Source organism: Poromitra crassiceps (assembly GCF_964638095.1).
Source record: "Poromitra crassiceps genome assembly, chromosome: 15".
Taxonomy (NCBI): Eukaryota; Metazoa; Chordata; class Actinopteri; order Beryciformes; family Melamphaidae; genus Poromitra; species Poromitra crassiceps.
In genome coordinates, this window is record NC_139634.1 from 45,258,648 (window position 1) to 45,282,268 (window position 23,621).

A 23,621-nucleotide genomic window follows, 5' to 3' on the forward strand; every position below is an offset into this window, starting at 1 on the left:
CTGGCATGAATTTTTTCAGTTTTGAGTGAACTATTCCTTTAATGAATGAACATCTCAGTAATAATCCTTTCAAATCTAAATTGATAAAATACAGGAAACATAATTGGAATTGAATTAGTCTATTATTTTGGGAAATTCAATGTAATTTAAGGAAATGCTGTAACATTGTTTTTGTAATTTCTTACCACACATCTGTGATTACAACAAGATTAGGGATAAGGGATGTGGAGGTGGTATTATGATGCAGAACATGTAATCTTAACATATGATATGATTGGATGTATGTTAGTATGATTTGGTTAACTCTTTTATTTGATTCATAATGTTTATGTACAGAATAATGTTTAGCGAGACAGCCTCACTTAGAGGTGGAATTGGATGGCATTTTATTGAATTCAATTATATTTCCTGCCTGTCAATCTAATTCAACTCTAAGTCTGTTTCCTGAGAGCTGGGCGACGTTAGGTCCAATTCCAACTCCACGCATTCGCAATTCAATTAATTCAACTCAATTCAATGCGTTTTGCGTAAATCCGTTTCCCCCTCTGTACAAAACCATGCTGCCCTGACAGGTTGTGACACATTAGAAGTCCCCAGTAATAACAAACCCGCTGCTCACTGGCTGTAGTTAATTACCTGCTCACTGGCTGTAGTTAATTACCTGCTCACTGGCTGTAGTTAATTACCTGCTCACTGGCTGCAGTTAATTACCTGCGGACTTGTGAGCGGAGATGTGAGTGGCTAAATGCGAGGAATGTGAAGTAGATTTATTTCCTGTGAAACAGAGTGCCATTTACAAGGGGAACCTGTACAAACAGCTACATGCAGTCAAAGCCAGGGGGAAGGCTCTGCCTCGTTTTCTCCTGCTCAAGGACATGTAGGTTACTCTCTCTCTCTCTCTCTCTCTCTCTCTCTCTTTCTGTCCCATATAACTTCTCTCTCTCATAAACACACACAAACACACCACTTTTAATTTAGTGATGATTTGATGGAAAAGCGAGCTGAGGAAATATTCAATTTCTCATTTCACAAATAGTTGTTCTTCCATGAAACCTTGGTGGTCTCTCCCATCAACGTGCTGAGAATGGAAGCTGACTCAGCCTCATAACCAAGTCATTGTGCCAGAACTGTGGTGTGTGCGTGTGCATGTGTGTGCGTGTGTGTGTGTGTGTGCGTGCGTGCATGTGTGTGTCTGTGTGTGTCTGTGTGTGTGTGTAAGATGGTGAAATCAAGCTGGTGGTGAGAAGCGCTGAACACTTCGACGTTGGGTTTTGGACTACGCACTCCTTTCCTTTCCTGGTTTTGCCCCAATGAATGGCTCTCTTTCATCCCTCTGCTCCTGCTGACCCCCTGCTTACCCAGCGCTCTCCCCCAGGTTGACCCGAGGTCTCACCACCAGCTCTCTCAGATCCACTCCCAGCCAACCAATCACCATCACACAAAGTTTCACCTCCAAAACAAAACAAGACAAAACAAAAGCAAACAGAACAGAACAAAACAGAACATAACACTCTTATTCATACACACATGAGAGCAAGAGATCAACCTTTTGGAAAGTTGTTGAGCTGTCCTCCTATAGACAGTCACTGGATGGGTTGTGTGGATGGGATGATGCTATTCCTGCCGTGATGCTGAAACAGGGAGAAAGCTCAGGTGATCATGGCCATAAGAGGTGGTGCCAGGTGGCTATTTGAAGATGTAAATGATAATACAGGTGTTTTTGTGTCAGTAGGTTGCCCCTCTTCTTCATGTTCTTTTGCACACTGTCAGCATAGTTCTCCACAGACAGAGAGAATCCATCTCAGTAAACATGAAGCCAGAATTTGGTTTGGTCAAAGTTCCTGTTTTATCATGATCTCACTGAGCCAAAGTGTTCATATCAGTGCTGCTGTGTTTACTGACACCTACAGGAAGAAGTGTTCATATCAGTGCTGCTGTGTTTACTGACACCTACAGGAAGAAGAAATAGAGGTCTCTGTCAGGAAATTATCCCTCAAAAACATGCCTTAAAAACCATATTGCCACATCCAGGTGTTGTTTTTCAGGGGTCTGTTGGGACAGCCAGTTTGTATTTTAAAACAAGCTAATGTTAAACATGTAGTAATATGGTGTGCATTGCAAAATTATTCGAGAAATGTGGGTAGGCTACTGTAAACTGGATGCTTAGTGGATGTAGTAGTAAATGGGTTATAGCCGAACCCTAAGGATCTTTTCTCCTGCCCATCAGATCAGTTGCTACTGATTTTAGCTCCCCAGATTTGACACTGGTCTCTCTGCCTCTACTAAGAGTGAACAAAGAAGACGAAAATGATATATAAAGAATAAGAAAGCATCAAAGCAGCTGGGGAAATTATTCAAGAAACAAACTCTTGATTGCTTGTAGCTTCTTCTTTCTTTCCTTCCATTCACAGAGGTTGAAGGACAACTGTAGTTGCCTACACCTAAAGCCTACTTACTACAGATGATAGCCGCAGTTCCTTTCTGCGTGATCTCGTCCAGTAAAACCAGATTATTGCCTCTGGGACAGTGCCTATATATAACATATTGAGATGGTTCCAAATCACACAGGCCTTGACTGCCGTAAGGGAGTGGGTCGTCTGTTCTCACATGTTTGCTTTCTTTCCCTAAGACAGGATATGTGATGGAGCTGAAATTGACTTAAATCATAGGAAAGTTATGGGTTGGTAGAAAAGTGCAGTTATGGAAAGAGAAAGGGTCTTTGTTGGTTTGCTGGCCAGAAACTGCGGTGTAGCAGACCAAGAAAACTCTCTCCAAGGTTTTGAGCATAGATATTTTACGAGTCAGGAAAAAAAGGCTTAATTCTTATAATAACCGTGTTTTTGAGCATATGTCCTATTTCTTTTTAAATGATAATGTAAAACAAAGATCTATTCTGGTTGTTCACCTTTGTATGATGCTCTTTATGTTTTGTTTGTAGCCTACTCCGCACAAATCTGGTCCAGAGTAAATAAAAAAAATCTGAAATCTGAATCTGACTTTGACCGAATAATACAGTACCGTCACCGTGGGTTGTTTTCTTGCTTTGGCGTGCATGGAAATCTCCGAACTACAAGTCCCAAGATGCATTGCAAACAGCAGAAACCGGAACATCTTCCTCAGTTCAAAGTTCAACGGGTAAACATGCGTGTTTTGAGCTATATGCGTGCAATGTGGCCAGATTTATGACGAAAGTATTTCTAAAGAGTGCATTTCGCTGTTAATTGTTAGCTTCATGTTCCGAGCATGTCTGTGAATGCATCAAAACAAGAGCATTTGCTCCATTTGATCTACCGCTACTTGAAGGAGAATGGTTTCCAGTCAGCAGCAGATGAGCTCCACAGGCGAAATGAACGAAACCCACAGGTCAATAATACAGACAGACAGCTATCTATGGCTTGTTCACTTTCACCAAAGCCTCGTCCGTTGCCAGTTAGCGTTTGGTTGGCTGTAGTATGCGATAGTGAGGTTTGTCGGAATTGTCGCTTCCTGATAAGTAACGTAGCATACTGTAGGCTAGGCTAACAGCTTTGGATCAATGTTGCAAGTGCTGCACAGCAATGTAACTGACCGTTTTTAAAGTGCTACATTGTAGCACTGTAACAGCTACAGTGACATTATCATGATTGATTCTGTGCATTCATTGACAAAGGCTGACATTCAGATTGTTACCTGCTACTTACTACCTAGCGTTAAGTTATAAAGCTGTGTTGATCCCGTGTCCCAGAAGCGCTGCAATTTAAAGGCGCCCTCTTCAAATTTCCCTCCATTTGTAATCATATACTATCAAGGTGTCTAATAAAGGCATGGGTCCAAGTTTTTTAGTTTTTGTGGTGGTTGAATTTAAACTGACTCCCTTTTCAAAGTCCTTTTTCACAGGCAGCTTCAGACTAATTGTCTGAAATCTGGGAATTCATATTTCATTGGCTGATGTAGTCATGTTCCAGAATCAGAATCAGAAAGACTTTAATGATCCCCGGGGGGAAATTGGGACAAGTTACAGTAGCTCGCTCATGTTAGTGGGTTACCTACCTGCATTGTCAAAAGCTCAACAAGTTTACCATTTTTTTTGATGGACTGGGTTGCAATGTTTTCACGTACTCCACCGCATCAACCCAAGGATCACTGAAACATAATTGTTGACATAGCATAAATGCTCATGTGAACCAAATATGTCCTTTTAACTAAACTTAATTTATTTGCGAAATGTCAAGAACATTTTTCTTATCGTGAGCCATAATATATTTGAAAACAAAATGAGCTGAAAATTGAACAATACTAGACCTTTAGGTTGATTCAATGATTTTAGCTGAGATGTTTTTTGTTTTGCATTAATGCGTGTTTGTTTTTCCATTCATTTTCTGTAGGGGGAACCAAAAATATCTGCATCGTTACTGGAAATCTACCGGTCATGGTTAGAGTGAGTATGACTGCTCAACCCCCCTTTAGAAACCAATCATTTATTAGATAGTGACAGTGTTGTTCATACTGTTGATGTTGTTTTCTTTAGTAAACCTGGAAACGCCGAAGCAGCTGAAGAGCTTAGATCGTCTCTGGCTGAAGGTACTGCTACTTTCTCCCCTACCTTGACTTTAAACATAGCAGGAAAGTCAAGCCAGCACGGTAGAACTGGAGTCTGCTTTCCAGACCACTCGGATTTGTCTCAATCTTGTTTTGACTCAGGACTTGTCTCGGTCTCTGGCCACTATGAGGCCATTTACACCTGGCGTTAACATGCATTTTCTGCAATCTGATTGCAATCTGATTGCAATCAGATTGCAATCAGATTGCAGAAATGGTTGTCCTCTCAATCCGCATAAACTTGCTGTATCCAGATTGAGAGGACACATTGCATTTACACTTGTGTTCAATGTGTACACAATGGATCCCTGACCACCTCCGGAGGTGGTTTGGCCGTTCAGATTGCAATCCTTCTTCAATGCGTTTTGGGAGTGTTTACACCTGTACTTTCAAGTGATAAAACACAATCTGATTGCAATCTGATCACAGAAAACACATGTTAACGCCAGGTGTAAATGGCCTCTATTGGGTGTTCACTCAACCTTTTCCCGCCTCATAATAATGATATTAATAATAATAATCCACCTTGTCCACCTTTGTGTGCCTTTCCTTTTTTCCAGGTTCCCAGCTATCAAAACCCCCGAATAAAGCCAGGAAGGTGAGCAGTAGCAGGGATTTTAATTTTGAGACATTCATGCAATGTTATAACTCTGACATCACAGACAGACTGATGTTATAACTCTGACATCACAGACAGACTGGAATTGTTAGAGCAAGATTGCATCGCAGCTACTTTCCTTAATGTCTTCTCTCCTCTAACTTGCTACAGAAAACGACAAAGACTCCCAAAGCCAATCATGTACCAGCTACAAAGATCACAACTACACCTGCCGCCAACCAGACTCAGGCTGAAAGCTCTGATAGTGAGGATGACAGCAGCTCTGGGAATGAGGAGCTGAGTCAGAGTCTCCTCCCACAGGTGAGTCAGAGTCTCCTCCCACAGGTGAGTCAGAGTCTCCTCCCACAGGTGAGTCAAGAGTCTCCTCCCACAGGTGAAGACGTATTTCATTTTCAGTGTGTTTACTTACAACAGTGTTCTAGTACTCGAGTCCAGGACTCGTAGTCGTGACTCGACTTGGACTCGAGTGTTCATGCATTGGGACTCGGAAGTCCTCCCTCAGTCTCTCTCCCCCCCTCTCCCTCCTCTCTCTCTCCCTCTCCCTCAGTCTCTCTCCCCTCCTCTCTCGCCCTCTCCCTCAGTCTCTCTCCCCCTCTCTCTCTCCCTCAGTCTCTCCCCCTTCTCTCTCCTCTCTCTCTCCCTCGCCTCCCTCTTCCTCAGTCTGACATCATCAGTGATGACACATTGATGTCACAATGCCTATGTACAACATCACTGATGACATCATCACTGATGACGTCATCAGTGATGTCATCAGTGACATCATCACTGAACTATAGCCTTGTGTGTGTGAGTGAATTTATGACATCACTAATGATGTCATCAGTGGGACAGACAAAGAAACAGACAGACAGACAGTGCCCTAGCTCCCATTTACAGTATATACTGATGACTGATGCCTGCTCGTCTCTCTCTCTCTGTTTAGAGACTCGACTCAGACTCTTCTTTGGTGACTCGGAACACTGGGGACTTGAGACTCAATACAAATGGATTGTCCCTGATGAAGGCTTAGGCCGAAACATGTTGGAGTGTTTGAACTAGCCAAGATAGAATACAGGCTTTTTAATCATAAGAAGAGTTGCCTTGGACTTTTTTCAATTTTTATATGGACTTTCCCCTTTTGAGTTCCAAAGAGCACCTTCTTTTTTTTAAAGTTTTCAACCCCCTCTCTTATATTATCTTCTGACTTGATCCAGAGCGTCGTAGTCCTCTCTTATATGATCTTCTGACTTGATCCAGAGCGTCGTAGCCCTCTCTTATATTATCTTCTGACTTGAGACTCAACTCGGACTGGAGATATAGTGACTTGACTACAACACTGAGAATAGAAATATGCAGAATTGTCTGATTTATCGACAACCTGATTGAGTGCTTTATCTTGATATTACAGACTCCTCCTCCAGGAAGCACAGCCAAACCTACAACCGCAGCGGCAGGCGAGACCAGTGAAACCACGGACATATCAGACAGTGAAGAGGATTCTCCCGCTTTGGTGAGTCATTCTTCCAATATCTTAATATATCTTATCTGTTAATATTGGATATAACGACAACTAACGAGTCACTAACTAACTCCCCTTATTGGTGAGACCAATAAGGGGAGTGAAAGCAGTGATACAGCTTCAGACAGTGAAGACGAAGCAACAGAGGTGAGTTTGTTCTACTCTGCTGATTTGAAACAGTGTTTACTTTGTGGCAAAGGATATTACCAATATATTTGCATTTTGCCTGGTTAGAATGAAAACCTGCATACCCTCAGCTCTGCCCATCCCTGCTTTCTAGCCTAGTCACGTTGTCACTGATGACTGGTCGTGATGTCTGTCTTCACTCTGATCCAGGCGGCAGCTCGAATACAAAAAGCAACACCAGCGACGGTGACGAGTAAACCGACAGCGACGGTTAAAACGAAACCCAAGACGAGCAAAGCCAAGGCCTTAGTGACCGAAACATTGACCGTTACAACACCCAAGACCAAAGCTAGTAAGGAGACGTCCGAGCACCCGGGAACATCTGTGAAGAAGCAACTTGACCTCATGTCGGCTCCTTCAGCCAAGAAGGATCAGAAGAGCAAGAAGGACGCAGCCTCAGTGAAGGTACGCCTGATATGTTACTCTTATTCAGTGCTTCACCCTGTCCTCCTTGTCTTTTATAATGTTGTAAACCATCTTCATTTACATTTATTAAACTCACTTCTTATTCAACTCAAGGATGCAGTGACTCCACAGACCGAAGCTGATGCCGCCCCTCCGGTCAAGACTCCCAAGAAGAAAGGCAGCAGCACTGATGTAACAGCACCCCCTGTAGGTACGTATCTAGTGGTGCAGGCTTGTGGTGTGTAGACTGCAGCAGTTTGTATCAGGTTTAATACATCTGTGGTTTCTTTAAAAAAAAGAAAATCAATGATTTTTATTGAAGGACAAACATGGCAAACATGAACAGTCAACATTAATTCTCACCTTCAGATTTTCTTTTTTTGACAGCAGATGCCCCCTTGAAGGTCAATAAAGTAGTCTTTCAGGCATTGCCACTTCTTATAGAAACGGTCTACGGAGCCCCTGAGAGTGAATTTAATTTTTTCAAGCTTAAGAAAAAAGACAAGGTCTCTAAGCCAAATGGTGGATGATGGAGGCTTAGGGGACTTCCAGTCTAACAGTATTCTGCGACGAGCCAATAGTGATGCAGAGGCCATAATATCAGCTTGTTTAACGGTTGGAGTAGTGTGGTCTTCTGGAGCTCCAAATAGTGAGATGAAGGTACAGGGTTGCAAATCCTTTCCTAAAATGTCTGACATGGTTCTAAAAACAGAGGTCCAGAAATTACTTAGGGTGTATTCACACCTATCTCGTTTGGAGCAGTTGTTCCCTTGGTGCGGTTCGTTTGGGGGAGTGTGAACACAGCAATCGCACTCGGATGCAGGACAAAACAAGCGGACCGAGATCGCCAAGAAAGGGTGGTCTCGGTCCGCTTTAAACGAACTCTGTTTGTATTTCGTTTGTGGTCAGAACGTGATCCGACCTCGATCCGACACAGCTGCAGTAAACACTGCACATTTTTGGATAAACCAGCTGCCGTAGTCAACTGCGCTGTGCGTAATGGCCTGAAGAACGAGCATTTTTATTGTTTAAAAACAACATCATTCAGATCCTGTTTTGGCGATTGTGAAACTAGCGTTTGTGTTAGCAGAGTGGGTTAATGCAGCAGTTCTCGCGTGCACTCCCAGAGTAGCAGCAAGACCGAGGAAATAAATGTAAACGTGGAGCAGTTTCTCTTTCTCTCTCTCTGTGGTTCTTTCACACACACGGAGTGGTTTATTGATAATGACACAGGGTCAGACACACACACACACACACACACACACACACATCTGTTTTCTGTGCATGTCATTGGCTGTCATCACCTGTGTTGCATTCAGGTAACATCCTAAAGTACAATGCTATACAATTGAGAGCATACCTCTCCCAGATATCAACAGTTTGCATGGATAAACTGGGGGATTTTTACATCATCACATCATCAGTTTGAACTCGATCAACTTATCTGGTCTCCATAAATAAATAAAAACAAGTCGTGGTAATCAGAGCCAGCCTTCTTTGTGATGAGATTGTCTGGTTCAATCAGACAATCAGACTGATTGCATGTCTCCCTCGAAATGTCCGTAGGCTATTATTCAATTATTTATTAATATTGTATTCCTGACAGGACAGGTGTTCATATGCGTAATCGTCTGAAGTCTCCGTGATAGTAATAGCAGACGTTGCGAGGGTCTTTGATCTTCTATCTCCAAATTCCCGATAGATAGCCTAAATAGGCAATCTCCCAATCCCTCCCTCTTTCTTTCTCTCTCTCCTCGCATGGCGCACGCCCGACATAGCCTAATGTAGGTCTAACAAAACCCATTCTTATAATCATTATAGAAAATCTCTGGGAATTATTTTTTTCCATCCCGAGAGGCTATTAGCCTATCAGTGTCTGCTGGCCAATCCAGGAAGTTTGGCAATACTATTTGGATCGTTTGATTTGTGGCTGTGTGAACACAAACGAACCAAGGCATAAATGCAACAATTGTATCAATTAAGCCCCTGAATCGGAAACAAAGCAAACGACCTAGAGGTGTGAATACACCCTTAGTTTGGGACAGAAATAAAACATATAAGAAAAGTGGTTTCTTTTCATTTTTAACCTCTGCTTCTCACTTCCTATAATCTAGTTATGACTCCAGCCACACCAAAGGCAAAAAAAGCATCAGCAAGAGATACAAAACCCAAGGAAGCAGAGACACAGAAAAAGAAGGTGCAATATATATATATTTTTTTGTATTATTATTATTATTATGTGACTGTCACAGTTGAAGGACTGGTGAGATTAACTTCGCTGTTCTCCTTCACAGTCTGTGCCGGTGAAAAGGAAAAAGAGGGAGGATAAAGCTGCAGATGCTCGTGTGGCAGGAACACCTGCTCCCGCTGCCGGGGGAGAAGATTCAGACTCTGACAGCAGTCTGGATGTGGAGAAATGGAAGAAAGTGATGTTGGGCCTGTCAGGTGAGAAAGAGCTTCTCTTGATGTTTTATAATGGATGAGGAGATTGGAGAGTGCTAGAAGACGTTAGTGTCGGAAAGAGGGAGAGAAGGAAGGGTGAAGAGGAAGAAGAGAGGGAAGCAGCAAGACAGTACTGGAAAGTGTAGAAACTGAGTGGAAATGGGGGAGGGGAGATGAACAGAGGAGGACTGAGTCCTTTCAGTTTAGAAGGATAAAGAACCATCAGACAGGACAGCACCACCCTCAAACTACTTCACCATGGAAATGAGAGTGAGTTCATACAAACAGCTGTGTTACAGTCGCTGTTTGGCTGCCATTGATGTTTTTTTATACTAGCTATGTCTGTTCACTGTCTTAAGCATGCTGGTTCTGTCCACAGAGGCTGACATGGCCAAGATGGACAGCATCAACGCTCTGGACTCCTCCGCACCCCCACCCAAGAAACCCAGAGTCAGGAAACCGCGGGCTAAGCCTCCCCCCAAAACAGAGACTCCCGCTACACAGAGTAAAGGGACAGCTGAGAAGGATGGCGAGGTAGAGGAGAGCGCCAAGACCAAGACACCGGTCAAGACCACTAAAGCCAGGGCGAGCAGGGCAAAGAAGACAGCACCTGCATCCCTCTCCGTGGGACCAGAGCGCAGCCTCCAAGCTGCAGCTGATGGACCGGTTGCTGCCACTCCCTCTGCCTCCAAGCAGACTGCAAAGAAGGAGAAAAGGAAAGCCGTGTCTCCCGGTGTGGAAAAGACATGTGAGAGCCTGTCCGAGCCCAAGAGGAAGAAGAGGAAAAAGGACGAAGAGAAGGTGGAAGAAAAGGCAAATGGGACTGGAGAAGACGTGAAAGAAGTAGACAAGAAGAACGAAGCCGCAGAACAAGGATCTGTTCATAAACCTGTGGAGGAGGAGAAGAAAGAGACAAAGGGAACAAAAGTAGATGGGAACAAGAACAAGACAGATGGAGAAACAACAACAGACAAGGAGAAAGAGGATGATGAGGACACGCCGGGGCGTATAGTTGAAGGCAAGAAAGCAAAGAAGAAGAAAAAGGACAAAGCCAATCATGAGGAAAAGCCAGATGAGATGATAGAAGAAAAGAGGACAAACGAGGTAAAGGAGAAAGCTGATAATGAGGAGACATCACAGCAGATAATGGAAGAAAAGAAGACAAAAGCAGATCATGAAGAAAAGTCAGAGCAGATAACTGGAGCAAAGAAAGCAAAGAAGAAGAAAAAGGAGAAAACCGATCATGAGATGGAAGAAAAGACGAACGAGGTAAAGGAGAAATCTGATAATGAGGAAAAGTCAGAGCAGATACCTGAAGCAAAGAAAGCAAAGAAGAAGAAAAAGGAGAAAGCTGATCACGAGAAGTCCGAGCAGATAATTATGGAAGAAAACACAAAAGAGGAAAAGCAGAAAACTGATCAGAAGGAAGAGTCAGAGAGAGGCCAAGTGAAGAAAGCAAAGAAGAAGAAAAAGGAGAAAGCTGATCTTGAGGACAAGTCGGAGCAGATCCTCGAAGGAAAGAAAGAGAAGAGGAAAAAGCACAGAGAGTTGGAAAACATTTCTTTTGACACAGACCCACTACCTCCATCTGCCCCACTACCTCCATCTGACCCACTACCTCCATCTGCCCCACTACCTCCATCTGACTCACTACTTCCATTTGCCCCCGAGACTCCAAGTCTTCCATCTAAGAAGAAGAAAAGTGAGCAGCTAATCCACACAAATCGTGACAAAATGGCAGTCGTGCTGTTTCTCCGCGCTTGTATTTACATTTACATTCTGTCTTCCCATAGAGAAAAGCAAGTTGAAATCGTCCGAGGCCCCGGAAACACCTGAAGCTCCTGTCCAGGTCTCCACACCAACACAAGTCCTTCAACCATCTGCAGATAACACCCACAAAAAGGTATGAAGATGCTGGTATCTTCCTCATCATGTTACAAATTGATGCCATTGTAGCAGAGTTGGTTATTATGTCTTTGACTCGAGTCACAAATTGAATTTCTTCAAACTTGACTGAGATTGAGCAAAGTTGAGTGGTCTCACCTCTGCATTGTAGACATAAATGAATCAAACAAACAAAAAGATGTAATAAGTGTGAATTCTATAATAGATCTTATAGCATTCAAACTTATTATATCTTATAGTATAAGATAATACCTCAAAATTAATTTGTCATTGTTGTCCACAGAAAAATAAGTCTTCCAAGAGCAAGGAGTCATGAAGATGGATTTCTTCATCAATATGGTCAGAATGAGCCATCATTCAATACTGGAAAGAAAAACATTTTTCTTTTTGTTTTCTTTATTGTATCTTTTTATTTGTTTAATGTATCCCCCCCATTTAATGTGGCGTACTGTGCTGCAGCTGTCGTTTCCTATATGTTTTATATGATTGCCATTTTCATGGCATGGATTTGTAATAGTGAACTGGTTGTTTTAAAAACGAGACCCTGGTATTGATTGGATGGAGAAATGTCACCTTTTGTTTTTACCACATTCTCTTTCAATCTCAGGGACTCTGTATCTCCTATGACTTCCCTAACCCTTCATCCTTTATTCTACACGCCCACTAATCCAGCTCATTTGGCTGTTACATACATGTCTTAACTTAAAGGAACAGTTCACCCAAAAATGAAAATTCTGTCATCATCTATCTACTCACCTTCCCTCATACCAGTTGAAACACAGGTGAGGTTTGTCCATATAACACAGTGGTTGCCAGCACAACTCAAGAGAAAACCAGCCACCATTGACTTCAGTACAGTACAACTGAAGTCAATGGTGCCTCATTTTCTTTCAAGAGTTTTTGTTTTTGGTTGAACTGTTCCTTTAAGCACAAAAATGATATTTTGCAGATGAAGGCTATCAAAAACCTTTTCAATATATTTTTGACCAGATTCATATTTATTAAAAAATATGTACAGAAAGAACAAAAAATCTAAATACAACACTTTTGTTTGCAGATTTTCCATGAGTTGAGAAAAAAGTTTAAAAATCTGTTTGTGAGCACTTTTCCTTTGCCAAGATAATCATCCACCTGACAGGTGTATCAAGATGCTGATTAAACAGCATGATTATTGCACAGGTCTGTCTTGGGCTGGTCACAATAAAAGGCCACTCTAAAATGCGCAGTTCTATCACCAGATATACTGACTGACTGGTCTTTAAAAAAAAATGCATATCTGTAGCCATGTGCATGTCCGTGTGTCATGTGAGAGCCATAGTTCAGTGTCCAATAAATGTATTTTTTTTTAAAGATAAAACTGCCCATTTTAGAGTGGCCTTTTATGACCAGCCAAAGGAGAAGCGCTCACTAACACGGATTTAAACACATTTGTGAACCAAATTTGAGAGAAATATGCATTTTGTGTGCATAGAACAAGTCAGATCTTTATTTCAACTCTTCTTTTGCTCAAATATTTGAGCAAAAACAAAAGTGCCGTTTATATTTTTGTTCAGTGTAGATTGAAATATTTTCAATTTTTCTGTATTGGCTGGAATATCCATCTATGAGCATGTTGTAAGTCAGTTTTTAAATGTTTTATAGAAATGTTCAAATATGCATTGTACATTATACATTTGATGGAAATTAAATTCCATATTTTATATAAAACATCTCTGTTAAGCTGATGTCTTTATTGTGGCAGACATTATTATTAATAATAATAATTATTATTATTGAAATAATGATAAAGAACACATTTCTCTACAGACAGTATTGAAATGATTTTCTTCATGTAGCTTGACAGACAGGCAAATACTATGTTAAATACATTTAAGATTCATACACATAGTTGAACATGCGATAGTGATATTTCCCGAAACACACAGTCCTCACAACAAGTAGGAACACCTTTAGTCAATCTTAATGTGATAAATCCCTTCAAATATGTAACCATGGCATGTGTCCTGTAATAGGGATTCTAGCTATGAGTTGGAGTTGCCGCACGGACCTGTTAGAGGGACGCACATTAACATGCGCTTGTAACTTCCTGTTCTGTAAACACACGTTACAGCATTTTAATTTAATCCTTATTTACATGTCCTTTGCTGTAAAAATCAACTAACAAGTTAAAGAAATTGAAACTTAAGAGCTGAAAGTGAAGGAAACTGAAACTTAAGACCTGAAAGTGAAGGACACTGAAACTTAAGAAAGAAAGTGCTGGATGAATGATAAACAGACCTCCATTTCCCTGTTCATCATCATTGAGTAATGGTAATCACTATTTATGAGGGGTGGGATGCTGCATTGCAATATTATTCAAACTGTTGGAACTCAAGTTTTGTTCAGAAAAACAGTGGGATAATTGTACTGTTCACTTTACTGTACTAAAATGTGTGTGTGTGGGGGGGGGGGCTTGCCTTTCCCTAGGGCCCCCCCAAATCACTGTCCGCCTGGCACAAGGGGCCTGGCAGGAGGGTTCCCGACGCTAACACGCATGCGCAACATAATAGCTGTTACTCCGTCAGTTCGAAACCAAGCGAGGGAAAAACAAACACACTTCGACAGCAGCCAGTAAGTTTTCTTGTTTTATTTCCGCAGTGTAATGTATTTTCGGTCAGATGGTGATTGGTTACGATCGATACAGATACAGGCCCTAAACTGAATGTGAAATGTGCTGCCAGTTGCAGAGGTTTGTGAGTGGCTAACGTTACCCGGCTAAATGCTTCATGTATTGTGGAGAGACGCTCCGACCAAACTCAATGGAAAATCTCGCAGTTTAATGTCGCCTTGTTATCGCTAGTGCACACCTCGTATAACGTGGCTTAAGGCATGCTTATAGTCAATAGGATCCACAAGCTGGCCAACTCTGTAAACGTGCTATACGAGGAATCAGCGTGACGTCACGAGACCGCAAAACAACCGGAACCGTGGCAGTTAACTAGTATGAGTTGTGCCAAACAAACATTAATATCTAAAGAACTATACATGACATCGCTTATATTTTGACCTTTTGAGCGAGGGCAGAAGTAGCTCAAGAGTCTGATATATGATATATGCATGTTTAGTTAAAGTTGTGTGAACTGTCGCAGTTTTTAAAATGTAAACATAGTCTGGCTTGAGAGACTAAGTACACTTCCTGTGGCAGAGCTTATCGCTGCAGCCTGCTTCCAGTGAGTCAGTCCCCCTTCACACCAAACGCGATAAACTCGCATGTACTCGCACTTGCCCTGTCAAGCCCTGCCCTGCCCCGCTGCTGCTGCTTGGTTGGCTGCCTTGCTGTATTTCCGTCTTCAATTGGTCTATTTCGGTTTTGGCCCCTCCTCTCGTCTTGTCACTTGGGTGTCCTGACCCCAGGTATCCCAGCATGCTTTGCAAGCTGGTGAGCGACAGATGGCAGCGAGCGAAGGAGGGGCATTTCGAAATCGACCAATTGAAGATGGAAATACAGCAAGGCAGCCAACCACTCTGTAGCAGCGGGGCAGGGCTGACTGGGCCAGTGCGAGTACATGCCAGTTTATCGCGTTTGGTGTGTAGGGCCCGTCAGACCCCCTTCTCACCAAATGCGATAAACTCGCATGTACTCGCACTTGCCCTGTCAAGCCCTGCCCCGCTGCTTCAGCTTGGTTGGCTGCCTTGCTGTATTTCTGTCTTCAATTGGTCTATTTCGGTTTTGGCCCCACCTCTTGTCTTGTCGTTTGTGATGTCCTGACGTCAGGTATCTCAGCATGCTTTGCAAGGTGGTGAGCGACAGACGGCAGCGAGGGAAGGAGGGGCATTTCGAAATCGACCAATTGAAGATGGAAATACAGCAAGGCAGCCAACCACGCTGTAGCAGCGGGGCAGGGCTGACTGGGCGATAGCGAGTACATCACTCACTGCCCATGTTGGTGTCCATGGGCTGTCACTAGCTTTGACCAGAGAGGCGATCTCTGGTTTCACAAGGTAAAACAGCTGCGTTTTGAACAGGAAGTCACAGTGTTGCCAGGTGGGAAATGTTGAATTATCGTACCTGAAACCCCAAATTATTGTTTTTGGAGGGAAATTATCATAAGCGAGCATTGGCTGTCTTCCACCACTTATACAACCTCAGCCAGGAGTTATTATGACATCACTGATGTCATCATAATTGCTCGAGTGACATCACTGATGATGACATCACAATTGCTCAAGTGACATCACTGAACGACCCCGAAATGCACGCTTTGGGTTTAATTAATTTCTCCGTGCCGCGTGCAGCGTCGACTTATATACACGCTGCCTTGCATGCTGAGTCTCAGAAACGGCCCTCAAATTCCTGAGAATTTGGCGCCTGCAGTGGAATTCGCAGGGTGTTGTCTGAGATGACGAGTAAGGAAAACGAAAGAGTAGTCGCCTGAAAAAAAATAAACCGTGGCAGTGCTCCACATGACGTAGCCTATTAAAAGAACACTGGAAAGGGCTTTCCGTTATCAGATGAAGCGATTATATTTCACATTGTAAATCCAAGGTGATGATGCATAGATGTGCATGGTATGTTGTATGTTCATAATTGAAAGGTCATCAAGGGCTCTTGAAGTTAACTGATCAAAAACATTTGCACTTAAACATGAGAAATGTAGCACTACATGTACAGTATATAGTGAACAACAGGTCTATTTTATATTTTGTATTAAAAACAATAGATTGTTTTCCATCTCTCAATATGCGTTAGGCTTTTTTTGGCTAGGTAGGTTTGGTCGCATTGTTAGAAATGTGCTTTAAATTGCCATAAATCCTATGAAACTTGGCTGGGGGGGGGGGGGTTGGTGCTTATATCAAGGATCTGAACACTTGAGTACCTACAGGCATTTCTGGCCCCGGGAAAATACAAATGGGACTTTTGTTGCATTAGTGTCCAAAAATGGCCAAGTCATTTTCCCATTAAGAACTATTATAAACTGCAAAAAAGTGCTATTTTTGGGCCCCGAGACACTTTTTACAAAAATGATTTTTTTAACGCCTTCCTCCAGACTTTTTGGACTTAAAGGAGAATTTCGTTTTTTTTTAACCTGGAGCCATTTCCTGGCATTAATTATGATTTGGCCACTCACCTAGCGATGTCTGCAGCGTTTCTGGGCGTCCTAGCGTTGTTTTGAGATCAATATCGTCCAAGTCAGTCGTAAAATGGAGTTGATTTGGGGCCAAGTGGTAGCCTGTATTTCCTGCATCTAAATAGCTATTTTTCTTCCCGTTTTCGCCACATATCGCCGTAATCTGATCCGTCAACATCCAGCCGAGTGTTATTTCACCCCAGGCTGTTTCCTGGAGTGCACAGGGATCAAATTACCTCAAACGTGATCTAGGTCACCAAGTCTCGTGAAGTCCCGCGATACTTTCCTGTCGACTGGCCAAATACAGGCAGGACGCTTTGCGGTCGTGGTTTTAGCGTAACCTATGTGGGGTTTGGCGTAACCTATGTGGGATTCGAAATAACGAAGGTTATGCCAAACCCCACATAGGTTACGCCAAACCCCACATAGGTTACGCTAAAACCACGACCGCAAAGCGTCCTGCCTGTATTTGGCCAGTCGACAGGAAAGTATCGCGGGACTTCACGAGACTTGGTGACCTAGATCACGTTTGAGGTAATTTGATCCCTGTGCACTCCAGGAAACAGCCTGGGGTGAAAGAACACTCGGCTGGATGTTGACGGATCAGATTACGGCGATATTTGGCGAAAAAGGGAAGAAAAATAGCTATTTAGATGCAGGAAATACAGGCTCACACTTGGCCCCAAATCAACTCCACTTTACGACTGACTTGGACGCTATTGATATCAAAACAACGCTAGGACGCCCAGATACGCCACGGGGATCGCCTGGTGAGTGGACAAATCATAATTAATGGCAGGAGATGGCTCCAGGTTCGAAAAAACCGAAATTCTCCTTTAAGGCTTCAACATTTTAGTTTTTAGTATTTTTCAGCAGCTTGCAACATTTTCTCATGTTTTGCAGGCAATTTTGCTATAGTTAAAAAAAAAAAAAAAAAAAAAAAAACTGCAGGTACAGAGATAAAAATGGTCATTCTCGCCTCACTCTCTTCATATACATACACACACACACACACACACACTGCTGCAGGGCCCGCCCCTCGCCCGCCCCTGACGCACCTGTGACGCACCTGCCAGAGATGTGGGAAGCCCACCTGCAAGCAGCATGGAGCCCTGCTCATCCTGCCTCTGAACGCTCTCTCTCTCACACACACACACACACACACACACACAAACACACACACATCCCTACAACTTTAAGAGCCGCTCAGCTGGACCTCTTCCAGCCCCCACGCCGTTGGCATTGCGGCCTGTGGGCACTGGGGGTGGTCGGCACAGCGGGTGGACACCGCCGGGCTGGTGTGGAGCCTGCTGCGCCTGCAAGCGCCTCGCTGTCCTCCTCCGCAAAAGCATATTCCGATCTTGAGGACAATCGGAATATGCTTTACGTTTGACCCGGTCGCACGGAAATGAGACAATCCTGACGAGGAAACGTGTGGAGCTTTTATACTCTGAGTCTATGCGGGTTTCTGCTCGCGGAAGTAAGGCCAAAATTCGGGGTGTGCACGGCCAGGCGAAAATCGTCCGCACAAGAGCCTAGGGTAGGGGAGTGTATGCTGATTTGACGTCACTTTTCCGCATGGAGCCATTTTCGCTCTGTCACTCTGTCTGGGGAGGCTGAAGAGTGAAATTTGAGCCGTGAGAGAGAGGGGAGAGGGGAGGGCGGGGGCCGAGCCGAGAGCACGCTCACACACACACGGACACGCGGTCCTAGTCGATGCGGGAAGCATACAAATTACAGCTTCAGGGGAGAGGGACAGGACCCGTCCTATAATCCAGCGGGGGCTCTGGGGCAGGTGGGGGGTGACGATGCCTCATCGTTCACCGAGAGGACGAGACATTCTCCCGGGAGTGAGTTAACTCATTGCAGCCGATTGCAGCTGGGCCGGCTTCTTCAATGGAGCCTCAGCTCCTCCTTTCTGGAGCTAAAACCCCTCCCCTCTGGAGCTCCAGGGGTGGCCATACTGCAGTGAGCGCCCCGGGGCAATGCAATGCTGGACAACATAGGTTCACAGGCAGGGCCGGCCCTATCCATCTGGGGGCCCAAGCAGGATATAGATTAGGGGCCTCCTCCCAGGGGGCGGGGGATTTTGGGGGGGGGGGAAACAAACAAACGTGACGATGATGAGGGCCATTTTGTGTTGAAAAGTTGAAATGTGGACCCCGTGGCACAATTCAAACGGGATCAAAAAGGTAGCGTATCGCTCCGTTCACTAGGGTTGGGGCGATGGAATCGTCCATCGACGATGTCGGGCACAGCCGATGGTCTCAGCCCCCACCATCGTAACATTGTGATGTCTAGTATAAAAGCCATGTGTGGTGTGCATTGCATAAATGTCTGGCGCGCCGCGGGGAAAAGCAAGCAAGACATTTACCAACCCGTGCTGAAGCATCATTATCTACGGCTGTGCTTTATTCACAAAACAGTTTTATTCAGACTCTCACAGACACAATTCTGCAGTTAAAGCCACACCTTTAGAAGTATTACAGAATTATACAATCTAATAACAGCAATATTAAATAGTATAACCGCCGTAGTAGCCTATAACAACCATCACTCATCATCCGTTACTCCACTGCTGCTGCCCCGTCTGCCCGCATCGGATTCTTTCTGCCTGACTAAGCGGCTGAGTGACTGTATGGTTGAGTGACTGTATGGTTGAGTGACTGTATGGTTGAGTGACTGTATGGTTGAGTGACTGTATGGTTGAGTGACTGTATGGTTGAGTGACTGTATGGTTGAGTGACTGGCTTGTCTGCCTCCTAGGTTGTTCCCTGACCATACAAGCTAGCGGCTTGAGTCAAATCTCCATATCAAACTAACGAGCTGTGAAAGGAAGCGAAGTACCAGCTGCTGGGAACATGGCCATTGGCCAGCAGTTTTGTAATAAAAATGGAATCAACTGTCAAACATGGAATATTGCAGAATTTTCCATTATTTGACTGAAATGGATCAAAGTTAGGGATGCACGATATATCGGCAATCATATCGGTATCGGCCGATGTTAGTCATTTTTTTAACATATCGGTCATATCGGTATCGGTCAGATGTTACAATGTTAATATCGGTTATCATTATCAGCCAAATTCTTCACATTGATATGAAATAATGCAGTAAATCTATGATTTATGGGCTTTTCCAAAGGCTTTGCAAATAAAGAAATGCATAACTTTTTCAAATTCAGTGTTAACATGTGTTTTTCAGTATGTACAAAATGTGATGATCATAAAAATGTGGTTTTATACAGATCATATCGACATCGGTAAATATCGGTTATCGGCCATAACAGCAATGTTAATATCGGTTATCGGCATCGGCCAAAATTTTCATATCGGTGCATCCCTAATCAAAGTATAGACTGGTTAAAACCATCCGGATCCGGATCAGTCAACTCATATTCGGTTTCGTCATTTTAGTGGGTGGAAGTAGCCAGTCCTTCAGCCAATCCAGTCAAATCCAAATCCACTTGGAAGAACGGCGAAAATGCCTTTTACGCCGAGAAACTCTGCTGTTGCATCCTCCTGTTCCTGTTTATTGAGTCTATTTCTGCAATAACTGCACTTATGGCTGTGTAAACTCTAAATGTTCAGTTCCCGTACAATTTACGTAGTATTTGTTTGGACAGAAATTCATCTCATTGTTTTTCTTCATTTCTCCCAGACAGGCCATCTTGCTGTCATGCCTGTCCATGTGGTCTCGAGCGGGGCCGGGTCATCCCAGGTACCCACTCACCTGACGAGGATCTCCATCTCGCTCATCAGCCCCACCACAGACTGCTCCCACAAAACTGTCAAGGTGTGTTTGGGCAGGCCAGAAGATACACAAAGGCTTTTTATTCTAACACAAAGCTCCAATTCCCTGTACATTACTGCATTGGCTTCTTGAAATATTGATTGATCATTATAGTTCTCAGTTTCAGCCCTATAGGGTTCGGAACCCTTGCACTTATTGCAAATCAGCAGAGGCTTAGCGTTAGGGCTGGGACGGATCACGGATAATCCGTGACCCGTACGGATCAGCCCCCACGGTTCGGCACACGGTTCGGAACGTCTTGGTCCGCGGACCCCCCCCCCCCCCTTTCGTTTCATTTAACGTTTAACGTTAGTGTATGAGAACACCTGCAGCGCAGCCAGACACAGACAGGCATCATCATGGCAAGCACAAGTGAGCTTCCTCATCCCTTCGCTGTAAAGTCTCTCTGAAGGCTGTGGCTAGTGGCTACTAAAGACAGCAAACTTATTTCAACACCTCTGAAAAAGCACAGGAATGCGAGCAGCATGTTGCGCGCTGCACAAGATAGCACGAGCCACAACACGCACACGCACACACACACACACACACACACACACGCGCACACGTTTCACGAACACATTATCACCGGATGGTGAAATGTTGCCTTGGACGCATAACAACAAAACAACACGTGGGGCCACCGAGTAGCATAACGTAGCATCAACGTTATGTTTCCAGACTCACCCGGTCTGGTCTGTACCCGTGTCATGTGACTACGTTAGCAAGCAACAGGCAGGAAGTTAGGCGCAGTGCCACCTAAAACAGGAAGTTGGGTTGTTTTGCCTTCAGAGTAAAAGCATAAATTGTGTCATGAGAATTTTTTTTTTTTTGAGCTGTGCAGGGCAACAAATGGTTAGAGAAGTATAATAGTATTAAAAATTAAAATCAAAAATCTAATTTTGAGAGAAAAAATCTGATATAGCCTATTTATTTATTTTTGCTGATCCGAAAAATCCGTGATCCGTGGCTCAAAATCCGTCACGCGATCCGATCCGTGGGTTTTCTGATCCGTCCCAGCCCTACTTAGCGTTATCGAGAGAGGAGAAGAGCGTGTGTTGTTGTGTGACTAGGCAGCCAGCGGAAGTCGATAGGTGAATTTGATCTGCTGTGCAGCCCGTCCGACCAGACGTCTGTATTTAGCAACAAACGTTCCAGACTGCACCATCGGCTTAACATAGTCAAATGCATGCGGGACTGGCCCCTCATTATGAATTCAAAATCTGCAGGAATTGCTGAAAATATGCGCGATAACCGCAATCCTGCGCCGAATTTAGGCCCTGTAATAGTAATAATAATATAGTAATAATCATATAAGCAGGGCCGATCCTGGCCATTTGGGTGCCCTAAGCGTAATTGTTCTGTGGTGCCCCCCCCGTAAAACTTTCAATAACTGTCAAACGAAAGACTGCAAAATCATTAATTATGAACGATACTAGTGTATCTCACATTTCATTACATGTGGGAAACAAACAATTGTTAGAATTACTGTACATGTCAGCAAACAAGTGATTGTTAAACTGTACATGCAAGCAGGGGCGGACTGGGATCATAATTCAGGCCGGGCATTAGATACCAAGCAGGCCAGGCCGATACAGGCCGACGTGCGTGCCGGCGTCCGAAGGGCGGCGGCGAAGAATTTGGGCTGTTTGAAGCCCAATTTGGGCCGTTTGAAGCCAGATTTGGGCTGTTTGAAGCCAGATTTGGACCGTCTGAAGCCCGATTTGGGCCAGTTGAAGCCAGATTTGGGCCAGTTGAAGCCAGATTTGGGCCGGTTGAAGCCAGATTTGGGCCGCTTGAAGCCCAATTTGGGCCGTTTGAAGCCCAATTTGGGCCGAGTCCAATCTTACAATGAGATGCACCCTGAATAAAGTAATAAAACCACTAGTAAACCAGTAGGCGGCGCCTGGCCTGCTGTTCAGTGAGTGGCCTGACTGAGGGCACCAAAAAAAAAAATTTTTTTTTTTTTTTTTTTTTTTTTTTTGGTGCCCTCAGTCACGTGATGCCCTACGCAGTCTGCGTACTCTGCGTAATGGGTTGGAGCGGGCCTGCATATAAGTAATAATAATAATAATAGTAATAATAATTTGACCTGTCCCAAAGTGATCACTATAAGAGGAGTCCACTGTATTAATGTAGAATCAGATTCCAGTGGTGCTGCGTTGTTTTGACTCGCGTGATCCAGACATTTCCTATAACTCCAGAGAACAAAATGGAGAGGAAGACTTATAACCAAAAAGGCATAAAAAAATCCAGGTCCGGGGGGGTACGGTGGTGCAGTGGTAAACGCTGTCGCCTCACAGCTCGAAGGTCCTGGGTTCGATTCCCACCTGGGACGCCGTGAGCGCTGAAGGAATGCGTGCCCGTCCGCATGTCCTCGAGTGCCCACCGCCCGGGTGGGGTCGTCAAAAGGGCCTTTCTGTGTGGAGTTTGCATGTTCTCCCCGTGCCTCCCGGGGGTTTCCTTCATACAGGAACCCCCTTCACCAAAACATGCAATATCCTGGTTGCTAATGTGGTTCCTCCTCTGGTCGTTAAGGGCGCCTGTTCAGAGGGAGGGGAACTGGTTGGAAGGAACCAGCCGGAACCAACCGTCTCGGAGGAAGCATGGAGCCAGTTTCGGCTCTCCCCAGATCGGCAGAGGGTGGAGTAGCAACCAGGATAAATAAATTAAATTAGCACTAATGGGGGGATAAAAATGGGATAAAAGATCGGGGGGGAATATATATATATATATATATATATATATATATATAAAAAATCCAGGTCCAGGCACTCAAGGAAGTATGAAAAATGTAAAAGGTCTTTAATTTGGCTTGAATCAAGCCCAAGTTGATTGGTGTTGAACACGTGTCGGCTTGCGCCTTCTTCGGGGTGTTCAGAGAACACTGGAGTTATACCATGTTATAACGAGTAGGAAATGTTCAAAAGTTTTTGAAAAAAGATAGATGGAGAATTTCCAAAATTCATAATATATTTTTACTAGACAAAATTATCTTCTTCAATCTTTTGTGTCTGTGTTTAGCCTATCAAAACCATTTTCAATTGATTCCCTAGCCAACACGCACCTGTTGCTAGCTCCTCTCTCC

General features: G+C 43.9%; 2 protein-coding genes across 2 annotated transcripts in view; both read left to right on the forward strand.

Moving 5' to 3' along the window:
- The first annotated feature begins 3,180 nt into the window (after nucleotides 1-3,180).
- Nucleotides 3,181-13,250, forward strand: tcof1 (treacle ribosome biogenesis factor 1). Its single transcript, XM_083651671.1, has 13 exons — nucleotides 3,181-3,363; nucleotides 4,365-4,417; nucleotides 4,508-4,560; nucleotides 5,139-5,176; nucleotides 5,348-5,497; nucleotides 6,588-6,689; nucleotides 7,035-7,289; nucleotides 7,404-7,500; nucleotides 9,404-9,486; nucleotides 9,584-9,734; nucleotides 10,111-11,433; nucleotides 11,525-11,634; nucleotides 11,920-13,250. The coding sequence occupies exons 1-13, from the start codon at nucleotides 3,244-3,246 to the stop codon at nucleotides 11,950-11,952; spliced, it is 2,568 nt and encodes an 855-aa protein (XP_083507797.1). The 5' UTR covers nucleotides 3,181-3,243; the 3' UTR covers nucleotides 11,953-13,250.
- A 938-nt stretch (nucleotides 13,251-14,188) lies between these two features.
- Nucleotides 14,189-23,621, forward strand: part of LOC310789952 (protection of telomeres protein 1-like) — a 54,250-nt gene continuing 44,817 nt past the window's right edge. The window contains exons 1-2 of the mRNA XM_083651672.1: nucleotides 14,189-14,246; nucleotides 20,405-20,539. Coding sequence (XP_083507798.1) covers nucleotides 20,423-20,539 — 117 coding nt within the window. The 5' untranslated portion in view covers nucleotides 14,189-14,246; nucleotides 20,405-20,422. The remainder of the gene's footprint in view (nucleotides 14,247-20,404; nucleotides 20,540-23,621) is intronic.

What these genes read in the sequence shown, in the direction of transcription:
- tcof1 (XM_083651671.1), top strand. Translation starts at nt 3,244, where the DNA reads ATGTCTGTGAATGCATCAAAACAAGAGCATTTGCTCCATTTGATCTAC. An exon ending in TAGATCGTCTCTGGCTGAAG is followed by an intron (nt 4,561 to 5,138) that starts GTACTGCTACTT and finishes CCTTTTTTCCAG; the next exon opens with GTTCCCAGCTATCAAAACCC. An exon ending in CAGAGACACAGAAAAAGAAG is followed by an intron (nt 9,487 to 9,583) that starts GTGCAATATATA and finishes TCTCCTTCACAG; the next exon opens with TCTGTGCCGGTGAAAAGGAA.